The following is an 18579-nucleotide window of genomic DNA, read 5'->3' as shown; positions in this document are numbered from 1 at the left end:
AATAATATCATTAGGGTAGCTGAAATATAATCAGAAGAGGAGGCAACTTAAAGTGAAGTACACATTCTTCCAAGTAACCTCTATACACCATGTCTAAGGATTTTAAAGATCATTCATTATTAATTTGTAACTGAAAAAGCAGCAGGGACCATAATAATCCAGCTTGACCTTTTGTATAACACATTTTAAAACAACCCACTGGTAGCTCACATCTGCTGGCAAACAAAGATTAAATAACATTGCTGAGTTACTGCTGTAGGGCATTTGTTTGGAATATAGTGTTTCAATTTTCTCTGAATAGAAGGAGATACTGCAGGCCAGTATCAAATAAATTTATCACAGATGTTTACATTTTGCCTTATGTGACACATCTTTTTAGGTCCACCACGAATTTAATTTTATTCACAAAACATCACATTGCTAAGGATTGTTATTTTATCCTACATGAAGAACAGCCTTTGCTGATTTAATGACTAAGTCAGTATGTTACCATAACCTGAATGTTAACTGCTGGTGAAGATCCTGGGTATACTCAGTTCTGTCAAAAGGCAGCAAAATCCAAACCCAAGTGCTTCCGCTCCTGCAGCAAAAGGCTTCTCTTTCATTAGCCATCACCACTCCCAAGGTACAAGTACACTAACTACTTTGTGTTACTACCATTACCATTCCCCCGCTTCTGTCTTCTATTACAGCATGTCTAAACAATCTTAGAAACAATTTCCACAACCATTCGTAAATGTTGTCACTGAAACAGATGCGAAGTGACATTTAATGATCCAAGAACGCAAAATACTTCCCATGCAAAAGAATGACATATCTGCCTAGATACCATGCTTAGTGCATTGAAGTCTAAATGAAACAGCAGAAAAGGCTTATGCTGAGCCTTGCTAGAAGTATGTTTATATTTAAAAGTGTGTGTGTGGGAAATATAAAGGTAAGAGAAACAGCAAACCCTTCACATGTAGATCCTGTGGATAAAGCAAGGAAAAACACATCATGGTTGCTATGGAAATCCAAAATAATCTAAACAGCTTTTCTAGAACATCTTTGAATAGTAACTTTATTTGCTTAGACATAAGCTAAGGGTTGCTTTGCTTGAAACTTCAATTAACGCACAGATTAGAAAACAAATGCTAAAATTCAACAGAACAAGAAATATAACAACACAGAAAAAAAAGATTCAGAAAGGCAAAACAGTGAACATCTGACAATATTCTTAAAAACACAAAGGCAAACAGAAGAAACTCCCTCTTTTAAAATCCAAATGGACTTTGAAGTAAGTTTTTGTACAGATCTCAGCTAGGGAAAAAGGGGAGAAGAGGCCCCTCTTCCACCCACTGAAGTTTTGACTGCACGGTACAGCAGAAAAGAGACAGAATAAGCAACGTTCTTCTCTGGCCCTGCTTTGGAAAGGTGTTCTACTGCTATAAGGTAGCACATCTTCAACTCCGCACCTGCACCTTTCCCATGTTTTCCTTTTCCTTTATCTATCTATGTTTTAAAAGAAAAGTTTGCACTAGCTTAGAATCTGCTCCTACCACGCTTTCCATTCTACTACTTTACATTGTATAGTATACTAGTATATGGTATTTTAGGTGCTGGTTAGGACTTAAATATTTGGGCTTTTTTCAATTTTTAAAGTCCAAACTCTTAAAACTGTCTTTACTACCTCTGAAATAGTACAGGGCCGTTAAGTCTCCAGAACACAGGAAACTTTTTCCATATCCCAGACATCTGAAAAGCAGAGAACTGAAAAGACTGCCATTATTTGTATTCCTTGAGAAAAAGACTTTGCTTTTCATTGGACTCTGTACTTCTCATCGTATTAAATCATAGATTTAAATCACATATTCTACATGAGTACTGAAGGATTTACCACATTGAATTCAATTTGCTGGAAACCCCACCCCAGTGCTTTTAAGCCGGCAATTTTTCTTCAGGCTAGTAATTTTGTGTTTATGTTAGAAGAGAGAAAGGACACTCCTAACATATAAGTAGCGTATGGATGACCCCACTGTGTAAGCACTGGATTCCAGTTCACAAGTTTACAGATTTATGGAAATCCTGCCACCAAGACTAAAATTATAGAAAATCACATGGGGCTGAGATTTATAGGTACCGGGAGAAGCTGACTGCATAGAACAATGTTTATTGAAAAGAGGAAGAATTTGAGTAGTCTGGAAAATAGTTGCTAAAAAAGCTTCTGTCAGAAAGGTATCCTGTTTAAAGAAAAAGAAAAAAGAAAAAAAAAAGAAAGAGAAAAGAAGTGCTGTTTCTGTAGAACTTCTGCAGGTAGAAGGATGCAAGCCTATCAGTCTTTGTGTAGGTACAGACAACATCACAAAATCCAAGAACATATTAGGACAACACACCCGCAACTAGCTACAGGAGATGCCTGGCACAGAGCCCAAGGAAACAAGCTCCTCCGGCCGTCAGGAGAACCACACAGGTGCACTGAGGTCTGTCTGTCCCAAATCAAGACCATCTAGAGTAATGAGCTGGCCAGAACAGTAGCAGGGTGAGGAGGCAGGTGCAGAGTAGATGCAGCAGATGAGGGGGCTGCAGTGAAGGCAGCCTGGGCAGCTAGGGTAGAGGGAGGGAGGGAGGCAGGCAGCAGAGGAGATTGATTTGGGCCCCAGGGGAGCAAGGAATATTTTCAATTTTCTCAAGTGAGACTCAGATACAGAAGCCTGGAAGCCAAAGCGACAGAAGATAGAACTATTGATTTATCTGAGCTGACGTTACATCAAGCTGCAATCATTGGAAAGCAAGCATCAGGTAAAAAGAAACCAGAGATCATGTATCATCCATCATAAAGGTTTTCCCCTGCCCTTTTGTTTTGCATTTTGAAACTCACCCCAAGGAATTGGGCCCTTATTCTGGGGTCCATGAGGTAGTGGGCTTGGTGGGTCAGAGAGGGTTCTTTTGTGTCCTGGGGGTGGGGGAGGTGGTCTCTTCTTGGAAAGAGTGGAGCTGCCACTAGAGGTTTGAGTGCTTAGAGGGAGGGTTGAAGGTGGGCCTGCAAAATAACAAACAACCTTCTTACAAATACATGTGCATAAACGTCAAAGCAGCACTGAAAAATTCACAGTCAGACCCACAGCAAAGTGCAGCAAAAGACTAAAATAAAAAGACAAGCCATGCCAAAACACTGTTTAGATTAAACGACACGTTCACCACATTTTGAACCATCTTAGCTGTGGGAATATAAGCAACTTTACAATAGAATGACATGTGTACTTATGTTTAAAAAAAACCCACATGATTAATCACTCCAGGCTTTCTAATTTTAGGCATTGTTTAAAAAAAAAAAAAAAAAGGCATGACATCTTAAAATTAAGTGATATTTAGCATGTGGGATTAAAATTACTATTAATTTGTATCAGAATGAAATAGCTTTCTAGATGTTCAATTATGTGGGGATTTCCCCCTGCCCCTCCAGAGCATCCCCTATGAATTGTATTAATAAACTGGGGTGAGGTGGGGAATAGAAATCTACCTACAAATTTTCTCTGCATTTTGAAAAATCGGATTGTAAGCTTAGTACGTTTTCATATCATTACTTTCCCTTTTATTCCTGCGAATTAAATACATCAGAGTATGCATTCTAAGAACAAGCTGGGATTAGATATTTAACAGTAGCACTGCTTGTAAGAACTTAGGCAGTCACCCACCCCTACCCTTTAAACACTTTATTTCCCCCTGCACCAACGTGGGCACAAGTATCATTGAACTCAATGCATGTTTTACAGGATATGGGAACAGATACAGATTAAAAGACAAAATAATCCTGAGCAAAGACAAGAGTTTTCCCTAATCAACTTCACCATTCACCATCAGAAAAGTCTTTAAGAAGAAGCTCAAGGAAGCAGGCAGTGCAGGGCGCAAACATGCTGTGAGAGGGACAACTGCTCAAGTCAGCTGCCATTATGACCAAAGGAAACTACTTGTAACACTTCTCTGAATTAGTTCTACATTACGTTAGAACAGCTCTAAGGGTTTTGTTGCCAGGTCTTTTTTTGTTGTTGTTGGTTTGCTTTTTCTTTTATAAATTTAACCAACAAGTAACACTTCACTGCAGTCATGACCTCCAATAAGTTTTGCATGTAAGAGAGCTTTGCCAACACAAGCTCTGGATAAATCCAGAAAATAGATAAAAAATTTTAAAAGCAAAGTTTATTTATACTTGAAATTTCAAGTCTACCATCACATATTTTGCGCACTACAGAACCAGCGTGCTAACCTATTTGGAACAATATTTTAGATAAAATCTTCATGTTGTTAATTAGCATAACCCTAACCTGCACACAGAACTAGAGCTGCCTCTTTAAAAATATTTATTACCAGTCTCTATAGGTAGACTGAAAATTACCAAAGTCTGCGTTTCTTCCCAAATTGCCACATATCATAAAAATATTTTAATCAGTGAAGAAAAATCTTTGTTAAAATTCCTTGAGTGAAATAGTAAACACTGAAAAAAGTAAACAATGCCATAAGCATGTGCATGTTTGCAAGATGTTTTCAGTGGGTTATCTCCCTCTTTCTTCTAAACCCCAAAGAAAAGATTAATAAAATTGTCCAAAATGATTTAATGGTTCAATCTATTCTCTTCTAGATTCAAGCCTGGAAAGCCTTTTGCTGCACAGGAGAATCTCTCGACCACAAGCCCAGCAGGTATTTCGGCCCTGGCTTTCCATTAATTACTTACATTTGTAAATCAAATTACATATTTTGCAATTGTTCCTTTCGATTTACTTCCGAGTTCACAAAACCATTAACTGACAAGAAGTCAAATGTTAGTGCAAATTAATGGCTGTTCCCCAATTTGCATCCTTTCTCATTTTAATCTCTTCCTTGAGCTTAAGAAAACAAGCTAAATTAAACGATGCATTGAAATGTTTCTGTCACCAAAAATAAAAACCAGAAACTTTTCTCATGCTAAGTTTTGACTGATGATCCCCTAGACTTCTGCAAGTTATAAATTCTTTAGTTCACTTATAATACATATGGATCAAAGGTTGTTGTATAAACTGTATCTCAGAGTATATCTAGCAGTGGCAAGGGGGAAAGGAAAATTCAAGATCCAGTGTTAACAGTTATTTTTTAGAGCATATCAAACACACACACAGTATGTCCGTATAGTATTTTTCTCTTGTCCAAACCTCTCGAAAAGGAGTTACACACTTGCAAAATGTCTCCAAGTGGGAACAGCCATCGTGGCAGAGGCTCTGTCCTACCACCACCGTGTGTCCTGCTGTTTGTACTGCACTACAGCTTTACACAGCCCTAACACAGCCTCCAGCTCTGCTGCAAGTGACAAACAGTTCAGACTTGGCTTACAGGAAAAAAAAAAGTGGAGGAAGTGTACTCAAGTAGTTTTGCACAGTTGTCACAAAAATAAAACTTCAGACTTGAATTAAAATTTGTACTTCCTATTGCCAATAGAATGAAGAATCCTTCTCTACAGAAATAGCGTTTACTAGGATTAAAAACTCCTTAAATGTGGTTATGTGGATATATTTTAGATTTCATACTAGTGGTGTAAATCCAGACTTCTCGAAAGAGTTGAAAAACATTATCACTTCACAGATTTCAAAAGTTCAAATGGCACACAACAGTTAAGAGAGAAAAGGTATTAAAGTATTAAAAATAGTACATCTTTTCAGACTCCTAGCATTTGTTCCTATATTAATTTCACAGAAGGAATAAACATGAATTTAGAAGTGAAACACTAATGAATAGATGGCTGGAATACAAAATAACTTACTTTCAAATAAACAGAAAATAGATGAAACCATCAAAACATCTTTTCAGAAAGAGGTATAAAGTCACACCGTGTTTTGAATAAAGTAAACACGGGAAACATTCTGAAATCTACATCAGTTTATGGGAACAACTGCTGAAACAATACAATGATCTGATGGTGTACGAAGTGTTGGTAAAATTATGAAATACTTTGTATTATAGAATCATAGAATCATTTAGGTTGGAAAAGACCTTTAAGGTCATAGAGTCCAACCGTTAACCCAGGACTGGCAAGTCCATCAGGAAACCATGTCCCTCAGTGCCACGTCTGTGTCTTTTAAATACGTCCCGGCATGGTGACTAAACCATGTCCCTGGGTAGCCTATTCCAATGCTTGACAACCCTTTTGTTGAAAAAATTTTTCCTAATATCCAATGTAAACCTCCCTTGGAGCAGCTTGAGGCAGATAAATCTTGTATTATCGCTTGCTAAGTGGGAGAAGAGATCAACCCCCCCACCTGTCTACAGACCCCTGTCATGGAGCTGCAGAAAGCAATAAGGTCCCCCCTCAGCCTCCTTTTCTCCAGTCTGAACAGCCCCAGCTCCCTCAGCTGCTCCCCATCAGACTTGTGCTCCAGACCCTTCCCCAGCCCCGTTGCCCGTCTCTGGACATGCTCCAGCACCTCAGTGTATTTCTCGTGGCGAGGGGCCCAAAACAGAACCCAGCATTCAAGGTGCGGCCTCACCAGTGCTGAGCACAGGAGGACACTCACTGCCCTGGCCCTGCTGGCCACGCTGTTTCACACACAAGCCAGGACACTGCTGGCCCTCTTGGCCACCTGGCCACACAGCTGGCTCATGCCCAGCCAGCTGTCAACCAACACCCCCAGGTCCTTTTCCCACCAGGCAGCTTCCCAGCCGCTCTGCCCCAGCCTGTAGCGCTGTGTGGGGCTGGTGTGACCCATGTGCAGGACCCGGCGCTGAGCCTTGTTGAACCTCATGCAATTGGCCTCAGCCCATCAATCCAGCCTGTCCCCCGACCACCCTGTGGAGCCTTACTGCCCTCCAGCAGATCAACATTCCTGCCCAACTTGTCAGCATCTGAAAAATTCCTAAGGATGCACTCAATCCCCCCATCCAATTAACCGATAAAGCTATTAAACAGAACTGGCCCCAATACTGAGCCCTGGGGAACAGCTCTTGTGACTTGTTGCCAGCTGGATGTAACTCCATTCCCCACCACTCTTTGGGCTCGGCTGTCCAGCCAGTTTTTCACCTAGCAAAGAACAAACCCATCCAAGCCACAAGCAGCCAGCTTCTCCAGGAGAATGCTGTGGGAAACAGTGTCCAGTGCCAAAGGCTTTACTAAACTCTAGGTGGACAACATCCACAGCCTTTCCCTCATCCACTAAGTGGGTCACCTTGTCGTAGAAGGAGATCAGGTCAGTCAAGCAGGACCTGCCTTTCACAAACCCATGCTGACCAGGCGTGATTGCCTTGTGGTCCTGTACATGTTGTGTGATGGCACTCAAAATGATCTGTGCTGTAACCCTCCCCAGCACAAAGGTCAGGCTGACAGGCCTGTAGTTACCTGGATCTTCCTTCCTGACCTTCTTGTACATGGGCGTCACGTTGGCTGACCGCCAGTCAACTGGGACCTCCCCAGGTAGCCACGATTGCTGATAAATGATGGAAAATGGCTCAGTGAGCTCCTCTGCCAGCTCTCTCAGTACCCTTGAGTGAATCCCACCCAGCCACATAGACTTGTGCGTGTCTAAATGGTGCAGCAGGTCGCTAACCATTTCCCCTTGGATTATGGGGGCTTCATTCGGCTCCCCGGCCCTGTCTCCCACCTCGGGGGGCTGGGTACCCAGAGAACAACTGGTCTTACTATTAAAGACTGAGGCAAAGAAGGCATTAAGTACCTCGGCCTTTTCCTCACCCTTTGTCACTATGTTTCCCCCCATCCAATAAAGGACAGAGATGCTCCTTAGGCCTCCTTTTGTTGCTAATGTATTTATAGAAACATTTTTTATTGCATTTTTGTGGCAGTAGCCAGACTAAATTCTAGTTGGGCTTTGGCCCTTCTAATTTTCTCCCTGCATAACCTCACCACATCCCTGTAGTCCTCCAGAGTTGCCTGCCTCTTCTTCCAAAGGTCATAAACATTCCTTTTTTCCCTGCCAGCCAAAGCCCTCTGCTCAGGCCGGTGGTCTTCCCCACCAGGTCATCTTTCGGCACATGGGGACAGCCTGCTCCTGTGCCCTTAAGATTTCTTTCTTGGAGAATGTCCAGCCTTCCTGGACTCTTTCGCTTTTCAGGACGGCCTCCAAAGGGACTCTGCCAACCAGGCTCCTAAACAGGCCAAAACTGTCCCTCTGTAAATCTGAGGTGGCAGTTCTGCTGACCCCCATCCTTACTTCTCCAAGAATTGAAAACTCTTATCATTTCATGATTGTTGTGCCCAAGACAGCCTCCAACCATCACATCACCCACAAGTCCTTCTCAGATCGCAAACAGGTCCCACAGGGAGCCCTCCCTAGCTGGCCCACTCAACAGCTGTTCCCTTCCAAATGCTGCAGGAACCTCCGGGACTGTTTCCTTTCCACTGTATTTACTTCCAGCAAACATCTGGTAAGTGCAAGCCCTCCATGAGAACAAGGGCTAATGATTGTGAGACTTCTCCCAGTTCCTTATGGAATATTTCATCTGCCTCTTCATCCTGCCTGGGTGGTCTATAACAGACTCCCACCATGATATCTGCCTTGTTGGCTTTCCTCCTGATTCCTACACCTAAGCACTCAAACCTGTCATCACCATCATTAAGATGTAGACAATCAAAACACTCCCTGGTGTACAGGGCTACCCCACGCCTCTCCTTCCTTGCCTACCCCTTCTGAAGAGTTTACAGCCATCCACTGCAGCCCTCCAGTTGTGCAGGTCACCCCACGTTTCCAAGATAGCAACAATATCACAGTTTTCCTGCTGCACAGTGGCTTCCAGCTCCTCCGGTTTGTTGTCCATGCTGCGTGCATTGGTGTAGGGTGCACTTCAGTTGGGCTGTTGACCCTGCCACCTTTTTTGCAGGAAAAGCCCCAATTCCTATGTGATTCCTCTCAGGCACTTCCATGGTTTCAAACACATCAATAACCCTTGTGTCTTTGCTGCCACATGGATCTCCATTCTCTACCTCCACTGAGACAGCAGGCCAAAGGACCTTGCTAGCACACCATCCCTCAAACATTGGTGTGCTGCCCCCAGGCTTATCTGTAGTGAGCCTGTTTTTATCCCTTTCCCCCTTCAAATGTCTTCAAAATAAAGCTCTTTCAATGAGCCCTGCTAACTCCTGTGCCAAGATCCTTTTCCCCCTTTTGATCCAAGTGTAACTCCCCATCTGTCGCCAGCAGGCCTGGTGTCACAGAGGCCAACCCATGAGCAAAAAACCCAACATTCTGCTGGCAACACCTGGCTGGGAGCCAGGTATTGAGCTCCTGGGTGTTCCTGTTTCTTTCCTCATCATTCCCTGCAACTGGAATGATAGGGGAGAACACTGCTTGTGCTCCTGATCCCCTAAAGAGATGTCCCAAGGCTCTGAAGTCTCTCTTGATTGCTCTTGTTGCAACTTCATCGCTGCCTACCTGAAAAATCAGTAACAGATAACAACCTGAGGGCCACACCATGGTAGGAAGCTTTGCCTCCACATCTTTAACCCAGGTCCCAGGGAGGCAGCACACTTTCCTAATAAGTGGGTCTGGCTGGCACACTGAGCTTTCCGTTTCCTTCACAAGGGAGCCTCCTATGACAACGAGCCACCTTTTTTTCTTTATGGAAGCAGTTCTGATGCAAGGCATAGGATGACTTAACCTCAGCAACACCTTCATGCTAGATAAACCATCATCCTCGTCGCTGTTCGGTTCCACTTGCAGAGCCTCATACCTATTACGCAAGGGCACCTGGGCAGGTGGGGTGGTCACAGAATTCCAGGCAGGAACTTGTCACCATGGCCCCCAGTTCCTTAAGTCACCGTGTTCTGCCGGTTGGAGAGAGGATAGGGAATGCTCCATAATGCATCCTGTCTGCTGACCGGCCTGTCCCAGGGAAGGTAGGGTGCCGTTCCAGTAGCCTCTCTCTCTCTCTCTCTCTTGCACTCTTCCAACACTCCTCAGCCTACTCGCCTCCCCTGGAGCTCTGTCACTAATCGGAGCAGTTCCCCTCCCCGGGCACATCTCCCACAGGAGCGCAGCGCGGCACCTGGGTGGCTGCGCGTTCCCACCGCAGCTCTGTCTGGGTGGCTGCATCCGTCATGGTGGGTGCAGAGCTTAGAGGCCGTGGCTTTCTGCCGGGTAGATACCATTGCTCCCTGCTCAAGCCAGCTCCAGTGCCCTTCCTGGACACCCTGCCATGACACCTGCTGTGCCATGCCAGGCCCTGCTTGCCCACTCTGCTGGCAGCACTCCCGGTCAGTCCTGGCCCCTACAGGCTTCTTTTACAAGGGGCTGGGGCAGGGGGGAGCTCTTGCCTGCTGTTGCTTCTGGCCCTGACCAGGTCCCCATAGCTGCTGTGGCACAAACGGCAGGCTTCTAGTGAGTCTCTACACTCCATGGAGGTTCCCATGGTTTGGGAACCCCCCACGTGCCATGCTGGAGTGCTCGGCTGCCGCCGATTGTGCTGGCAGAATGTATGTATGTATGCGTACGGATACACACACACACATATATGTAAACACAAAATCTCAAAAACAATTCTTACATGATGTTTTTAAATACACATGGCTAGCTATGTATTTTTAAGCAATAATCAGAGAAGTTATTTTTCTAGATCAAAGATATTTTGTGATTCTAGTCAGGCACCAAGGAAGCCAGCCATTTATTCTCCAGTCATCCAAATGACTTCTCACATAGTTGCGAAGTTTACATCTCATGAAGAACATTTTCCTCACATAAGCAAAAATATTTATCTTGACCTAGAATTTTTTTGGATTTTGCTTCCATTGGGCTCCCTTTTCTTCAGTTAGCTGGGGAGCAGTTGTTTTCAGTACAAACTGCTGTCATCTTTTATCACTTTTTCATATTACAAGGGTCATGCTTTCATGTGTAAATAGACCAAATAATCTCAAATTTATTGTACTAAGGTAAGTAACTGGAAAAGATTCACAATTAATAGTGCATTGCCCTTCAGCTTTTGTGCAGTTAGTATAGTCTCTATTAATCTGTGTACTTGTGAAACCGTGCAAAGCTGTTACTATCCACTTAAGAAATGGTGGGTTTAGAGTATAAAGTGTCACATTTGTATTTTTTTTACCACTTAGTGAGAGATATGGAAGAACCAGTATTCCAGTTAATGGTAGAACAGGTACTGCAAAGGAAAGTAAGTTTATATTAAAAATGATATTTTCATTAACAAGTAGCATCGTTCTTATTTTTAACGTTCTTATGAATGTTTTTGCACAGATTTTACTAAAAGCCTTCTTCAGTTTGTCTTACTTCAGATCATTTATTTTCAGTACTGAGAATAAGATCATAAAAGAAAAAATATCACAATCACTCTGAATAAGAAAACTAATATACCTTGAGTCAACATTGCCATTTGAAGCACATTCTATAATTAATGTTAATAAATGTCCTGTTAAAAAAAAAAGACAGACCCCCAAATTATATTAAAGAAGGTTGTATTTTGTATGCATTTAGAAGAAACAGGATGACCTCAAAGGCTGAGGTAATGGAAATGAGATTAAAATCAACAGTATGCTGGATAACGTTAACATTCTACACTAAGGAAGCATTTGTATTATAAATTAAGGACTCCTGTTGAAAATTGCAGTACAGTCTGCATAGTGCCTGATATGCCATAGTATGATGGAATCATGAAAAAATAAATAGGATGAAAGGATGTTTTGATGTAGCATTCCTATCGGAAACAGCAAGATTTTAGTGCTGTCCCTACACTTCCAGTCACTTGTATCTAAGAAAGCTGATTTAAACAGAAAAGGTACAGAGAAGGGCTAGTATGATGAAAAGGCAACCTGAATGACAGGAAAACAAAAATACTCTTCCATCAGAAAAGGTGAAATATGCTTGGTTTGTTTAGTCGAACAAAACAGACGTGGAGACCTGTACGACTGCTTTCCTGGTAGTGCCCTGATACAGACACCAATGACAGACAAATCAGCAAAGGTAAATGACAATGGTGGTACATGAACAAAGTCATTTAGTGGACTTGAGAAGATTTCTAACCTGTGAGCAATATAGTCAGACAACTTCCAGAAGTTACTGGTAAACGCAGATAAACCAGTCTGGTTAGAAATTGAGTCCGATCAAATGAAGCAGCAGATTATATGACATGGTGTCTGCAGTAACAGTGGACTGGAACCACAAACCAAGTACTTTTGAGTTTACATACCTAACACTAGAGCTGTGAAAGTATAACATATGCAACTTCTACGTATTGAAGGCCCAACTTCATAAACTTGATCCCTGACCTCTGTGTTCAGCCTATATGTGAGAAATAGGCAGAATCATTAAAAAAATATCATTAGCTTTCAGCTAAAATTAAAGAAACTTGGCTTAGATTGCCTAACGTTTCTACAAAACCAGTTAGCAATACTGCTTTCACATTGGATTTGCTATCAAGGTTACGCAAAAGTTTATTTAACTACTGTGCTGAGTTATGCAACTACTTAAATACTGATTATTTTTTTTAAAGCTTTTTGTAAAATAACACACAGAAGACCTGCTAGATGTCCAGAGCCATAACACAGATGTACACTGGAAAGACTAACAAAAAAGATGATTCTCAGAACGTTACAAACTAAAGACTTGACTGACAGCTTGAGTAAGCTGAACCTGAGTAGACACAGACAGCCCACTGGAAAGGCATACAGGGGTTGGCTTACACAGCTACTGTACTCCTACTGTACTTTTCATTCCATTAGGATTAACTAAACCTGTAGCAGACAGCAGAAAGTAAGATGTATCCACAAATAAGCTAGTTTAGGATAGAATACACTACCGTTCCAGCATTTTTAGGAATATTTTGAGAAGTTACCAAACTGGAAAATCTAAACTTCCACTGTAATTCCGTATGAAGAAACTGGAAAAAAAAAATCCCCATATACACATTCTCCATCAATTGTACCTAAACAATTTTAACGACGAAGCAAACTAAGTTTTAGACACCTTATCTACTGAAAACCACGAGGAAGAGTGGCGTGCGTTATGTAAATTGCTTTAAACTTACCTTCTCTCCCCAACATAAAGTTCAGACTTGATTGCTTCCAGTCCACTGTGGCATCTCAGCAAACACCATGGAACCTGCTACCAAGGAACTTCACCGGCAAATGAAGCCAGCTTACAGAGGGCTAAAGGGAGGTGGTTTTGTTTAAATATACAACATGTTTTGGAAAAGAGTTTTCTCTGTATGCCTCAAAGTATAAAAAACACAAAACTTTAAAAGTCCTCTGCCTCCTTCTCAAACACAGATCCCACCAGCTATGTGCTCTCTACAGACTGTCTCCATGTTCTAGCAGGATCCCATGGTATCTGCTGGGGCCTCACAGCAGAGCAGGGACAAAGATGAAATGACATTTCGGGACAGAAGGTAAGTTTAAATTTAATTACAGATTCAATGCTCTTCTCACTTTGCTATTTAGTATTATATTTTGCACTAAGTACCCTAAGTTTTCATATAATTTTAAATCTAATAGGTAGCTATTAAAATGAACTTTTCTAACAAAAAAAGGATTTTGTAAGTAAGCTTGTACTTTACACTTTGATGTAAGGGATATACTCTATTACGACTAATCTCAAAAGAGCAGATAAATTCCAAAAGATTATTTTTTCCTACAGAAACAAAATTAACTCAGACTGTTTCAAAATATTAAGATGTGCCTTATGGAAGTGGAGAGTCTCTGCTTCTTTTTCTTGTAAGCAATCTGTTTGGGAGCCAGAAGCAGGGGAGATAACAGTGTGTAACAAAGTTTATAATGAAGCATAAGTGCATCTGCAGTGATGCGTCTAGAGTGACTTTTACACACTGATAAATTGTTCTATGCATTCATCACTTTGTTCCCCTGTCCTTTTGAGTCTTAAATTGCTCCTGTAATACAATTGCACTGTAATACAGTGTTTAATGGAAACTTCTAGAACTGATGTCCTGGTTTCAGTTGGGATAGAGTTAATTTTCTTCTTGTTAGTACAGTGCTGTGTTTTGGCGCTGATGTGAGAACAGTGTTGATAGGACACTGATGTTTTTAGTTGTTGCTGGGTGATGTTTATATCAAGTCAAGGACTTTTCAGTTCCTCAGGCCCTGCCAGCGAGAGGGCTGGAGGGGCGTGGGAAATTGGGAGGGGACACAGCCAGGGCAGGTGACCCAAGCTAGCCAAAGGGATATTCCGTACCATATGACGTCATGCTGAGTACAGAAACTGGGGGAAGAAGGAAGGGGGTGGGGTGGGGGTGGTATTTGGCATTATGGTGTTTGTCTTCCCGAATAACCATTACACATGATGGATGCCTGCTGTCCTGGGGATGGCCAAACACCTGCCTGCCCATGGGAAGTGGTGAATGGATTCCTTGCTTTGCTTGTGCGCACAGCTTTTGCTTTACCTATTAAATTGTTCTTATCTCAACCCCTGAGTTTTACATTCCTTTCCGATCCTCTTTCCCATCCCTCTGGGTGAGGGGGGAGTGAGCGAGCAGCTGCGTGGTGCTTGGTTGCCGGCCGGGGTTAAACTACGAAAACTGATTAAACACTTTACAATATTACTCAATGAAAATGAACCAAAAATACAGCATCAGTCACTGACTGCAAAATTTTAGCATGTTTGAAGCACAGAAGCCTAGTGACTTCAACATAACAGTAGTTCCATTCGACCTCTCACTCAGACTTATACTGTGAATCTGCCATTTTCCACTCATTTTAATGTAAAGTTACATTACATTAAAAGGCAACAGTTCTCTGTATTTTGTGATAATATCATATTATTTTGTTGTAATAGAAATAAGGGTTTCTTTTGCATAACCCTTGACAGGAAACCACACAAGAATTTAATGCTTCATTTCTTTCCTAGTAGCTTTGATGTATTGGTTCACTTGTCTAGGAGTTTGCACAAACACCTAGGAAAATACCTGACATTTCTGAATCTTGAATACATACTACAAATGAAATAAGCATGTAAATATTCCCCTTCCTAGAGAAAAAGGCAATTTTCTGAATAACTCAATATGAGAGCTACACTATATAATGACAAAGAAATAACGTTCGTTATAATCCATTGAAAGCTGACAACATACTAAGTACTGCACAGATACAAGACACAAGCTCCTCAGCCTTCTTAAGGAAATGGGATTCATGATTAGTTTCCAGGTCTTGCAACTTCATGACAAAAAGAAATTATCCTAGATCAGACTGAAGGAACATCTAAGCCAGTATACTGCATCTGACAATTGACAATCAGCAGCAGAATGTTAGAGCATGTAAAAAAGATGGGGGAGAGGAAGGAAAAAGTTAGAATCTTGCAATGCCAACAGGAAGGTAAACATAGTAAAATTACAAGTAATACATGAGTCCCCAGCGAATCCACTATAAAGAAATGTGGATTATGAAATCTCATGTGAAAAATGTATACCCTGGCAAAATCTCTTGGCCTCTTAATGAAGAGCAAATTCTGTTGAAACAAAGAGAGAAGAGGGTTTCATTTGAAAGTTGCCAGTACATGAGAAAAGAACTACTGTTCCACTGTCAGTTTAAGCGCAGCATCTGAACCATGTAAAAACAGACATCTGATGCCAACACTCTGTTATGTCCCTTTTACTCCTTCACATTTTAGTGAGAGATTTTCTTGTTTTTGTGGTGTGTATGGGGGTTTTTTTGTTGGTGCTTTTTTGTTTGTTTGTTTGTTTTTTTTTTTTTTAAACAAAGTTAACCACCGTTGAGAAAACAAAGTATGATGTTATAGCAGTGCTAACAGAAGGGGGTATCAGCATAACTGCTGAAATCTTAAACTATGCTATAGCCTTCATCACAACTAAAGTTTTCTCTAACAAGTATACCATAAAAACACAATTTGGCTATTTCTAAATTAAACATGTAAACAAAGGGGAAAAGATGAAGAAGATTTTTGTTCTAAAAAGTAAATTTGCACAAATTACCTTAAACAGGTTTTGTTCCATACATGCATCCTCTAAACTTGAAGTTTGTAGCTATCTAGGTCAAAGAACCACCATCCACTACAGCTGCAAGACTAAGTCTCATATGAAGTAAGTTCTTCCTTTTCAAACACTACCAAGAATGTCACTGCTATTACTAAGAAGAAAAAGCATCTGATTAATTTCGACTGTGAATGCAGATTGCAAAACTGATTGATTGAACTGTAGTGCAAACCTTCCTAATGGATAATCTGACATGGTTGTTTCACTCGGGAAAGAATGGGTATTTAGTTTAGACCTTCCATGCGTCAGTGACTTGTTAACTATCCTGCAGTAGGCTTGGCATTTTCTCTGCCCTTCTTGAGAGCCCTCTAGCACTCACTACAATGGAGGAGAGTGCTGATGCACTGAAAGGGAAGGAACTTTAAATACCAACCTGCTTAGCACTTCACAGGTCATCTGGGTATTTTTCTTTTTCTACACTGACTGCAAGGAGAAGGAGTCTTCTTGCATCTCCTCTCCTCCAAAGCTTGCTTTCTTCCTCCTCTCTGCCAGACACTACACAGCATATGATCATACAGCACTATGCACCATCAGCTTTTCCTAAAACAGTTACACTGTTACAAGTGAGTTCATTACAAAGTGCCCCCATCTTTTTTTTTTTTTTTAATAATGTTTCAAACATACATTGTACCGTATTACCACATCGGTAAGAAAAACAGACTACATCCTGAAACACTGTAATGTACCTGGCTAAAGGAAGGACAGCTGTGGAAAGATCACTGCTTGCAAGCGTAGTTTGACGACAGACTTACCTTTACCAGCATTTCTAGGAGGAAGAGGAGGAGCATCTGCAGTCGGAGAGGTGGGTGAATCTGTGCTTGTAGATGCAAAGATCTGATTGGTAAAAGCTCCGTAGGAGAGTCTTTGCTTGTCTCTAGGAGTGCTAAATGCAGGATGGGTCATTTTGTCTTGGGGAGAAATGCTCGAAGAGTGACAAAAACTTTGGGGTCTTGGAGATCGTTCTTTTTTTATAGGACTAGGCTGTGAATAGAAAAAACAAATATATTATACAGCTGGCTAAACACTAAATATAATTAATACGTTTGGGAAAGAAAATAACAGAACATATTCCAATGACCACGAGCAGAGTTTCTTCCTTTATTGGACAAATAAGCCCACATTCCTCCCTTTCTCAGGGATCAAACCTGAAAGATCCTCTCCTCTAACTGAAAAATCAACACGTACACAAAGCCAGGATTTGTTCTTCAAGCAGCAGGTGCACAATAATAACATACTAAATAATAAACTAATAAAAGCCTACTAAGGTTTATAGAGTATAAGAGTAATTTTCAGTTCAAACAGCTCTTTACTCTGACCAGATAGTTATTCTCAAAGATCAAGCATATTCCCCCATTGATGCATATTAGAAATAAATAACCACTTCTGACACATCAGATTTATTTGTTGATTGAACTAGCAATATATTCATTGGTACGGCTCTTTTAAATGTATATAATTGCTCTTTGAAGAAATTTTACACAGCAATTTATGACTGCTGTATATGAATAGCTGCATATGGAGCACGATCTGTTTCACTGCAGCTCCGGTTCAGGCAGGCTCTTCTCTCCAGTGCAGCATTAGTCATCCTCCTGAGGCTCCTTGCACAGATAATCTTTTTGTTCTCTACTGTCCTTGAGGACATGTTAATTATTTTGGTTTCTGAATTTTTCAGTCCCAAGTGTCACAGAAAATGAAAAGCTGACCACGTTCCCTTCTACAGAACCCATATAAAATAGGAGAGGTGTATTCGCATTTATTACAGAAACAGAGCACAGAGTAATTAACTGACTTGCTAAAGTAGGACACTGCGGCTACATTTTCACATGTTCTAGGATAGCAATTATCCTATGCCCTCAAGTTTTGTCTTTCTGTTACTTTTTTCAATCAGCAATAAAGTGCACAGCACAGTGTGAAAAACAGTTACTTATTCAACAACTAGGTTTTTAATTAATTTATGGAAAAAATAAGTATGTAAGCTTTGTATTTCCTCCAGCTAAAAAGTAACAACCTAGAGTCAGAAGTGGATGAAATGACAACAGTAAAGTGCATGTATTGATTTATATTATACTGTATGTCTTGTCAAAGCAAAACTTCTGAAACTCAAATCCATAACAACTAGGCTGATCAAGTGCTTTCAAAAAGCACTTTGGCAGTCTTTAATACAGGCCGCAAAATCAGCTTCCCGCCCCCGCCCCCCCACCAAAAAAAATCTGTATAGTGAAAAAATTGGTTAAAGTGGGTCTCTAATTTCCATAGAACAGAAAATTTGACAGTTTTTGTACAAAGTCATATCAGTAATTCATGCTTACCTTATCATCTAAGTCATCGTCACTTTCATCAATTTCTTCCTGCCGAAGATTCCATTCATACTCTACATGGACATGTGGGTTTAGCTTTCCTGCCTTGGCTTGAGAAAGCTGAAAGAAGTAACAATTCATGTTAAAATATTTGCTGTTCCTTTGGCGTCACTGAAGTTGGTTTTGTAACAGCAAGCCATCAACCGAAATATTTAGAGGTTTAAAACTTTTCCAGACATTAAAAAAGAAACAATTTCAGGGCAATCACACAAATATCCTTCATTTATTTGAGGTACAGAAAAACTGCTAAAAGGCAAAAAGGGAAGAT

The 18579-nt window shown here is 41.1% G+C and overlaps 1 protein-coding gene across 8 annotated transcripts in view; it reads right to left on the bottom strand.

Annotated features, from left to right (window-relative positions):
• The window catches only part of ASAP1 (ArfGAP with SH3 domain, ankyrin repeat and PH domain 1), a 161977-nt gene that overhangs the window by 13927 nt on the left and 129471 nt on the right, over positions 1-18579 (bottom strand). For 6 of the 8 annotated variants that reach the window (XM_055798532.1, XM_055798530.1, XM_055798536.1 and 3 more), the window contains 4 exons: positions 18264-18371; positions 16707-16935; positions 11047-11100; positions 2858-3019 (listed from right to left, as the gene is read on the bottom strand). In XM_055798532.1, the coding sequence (XP_055654507.1) occupies positions 2858-3019; positions 11047-11100; positions 16707-16935; positions 18264-18371 (553 nt within the window). The remainder of the gene's footprint in view (positions 1-2857; positions 3020-11046; positions 11101-16706; positions 16936-18263; positions 18372-18579) is intronic. The other 2 variants (XM_055798531.1, XM_055798533.1) reach the window with 2 other exon arrangements.

The sequence above is a fragment of the Falco peregrinus genome, chromosome 3, assembly GCF_023634155.1.
Source record: "Falco peregrinus isolate bFalPer1 chromosome 3, bFalPer1.pri, whole genome shotgun sequence".
In the NCBI taxonomy this organism is placed as follows: Eukaryota; Metazoa; Chordata; class Aves; order Falconiformes; family Falconidae; genus Falco; species Falco peregrinus.
This window is presented reverse-complemented; position numbering and strand designations above follow the sequence as displayed.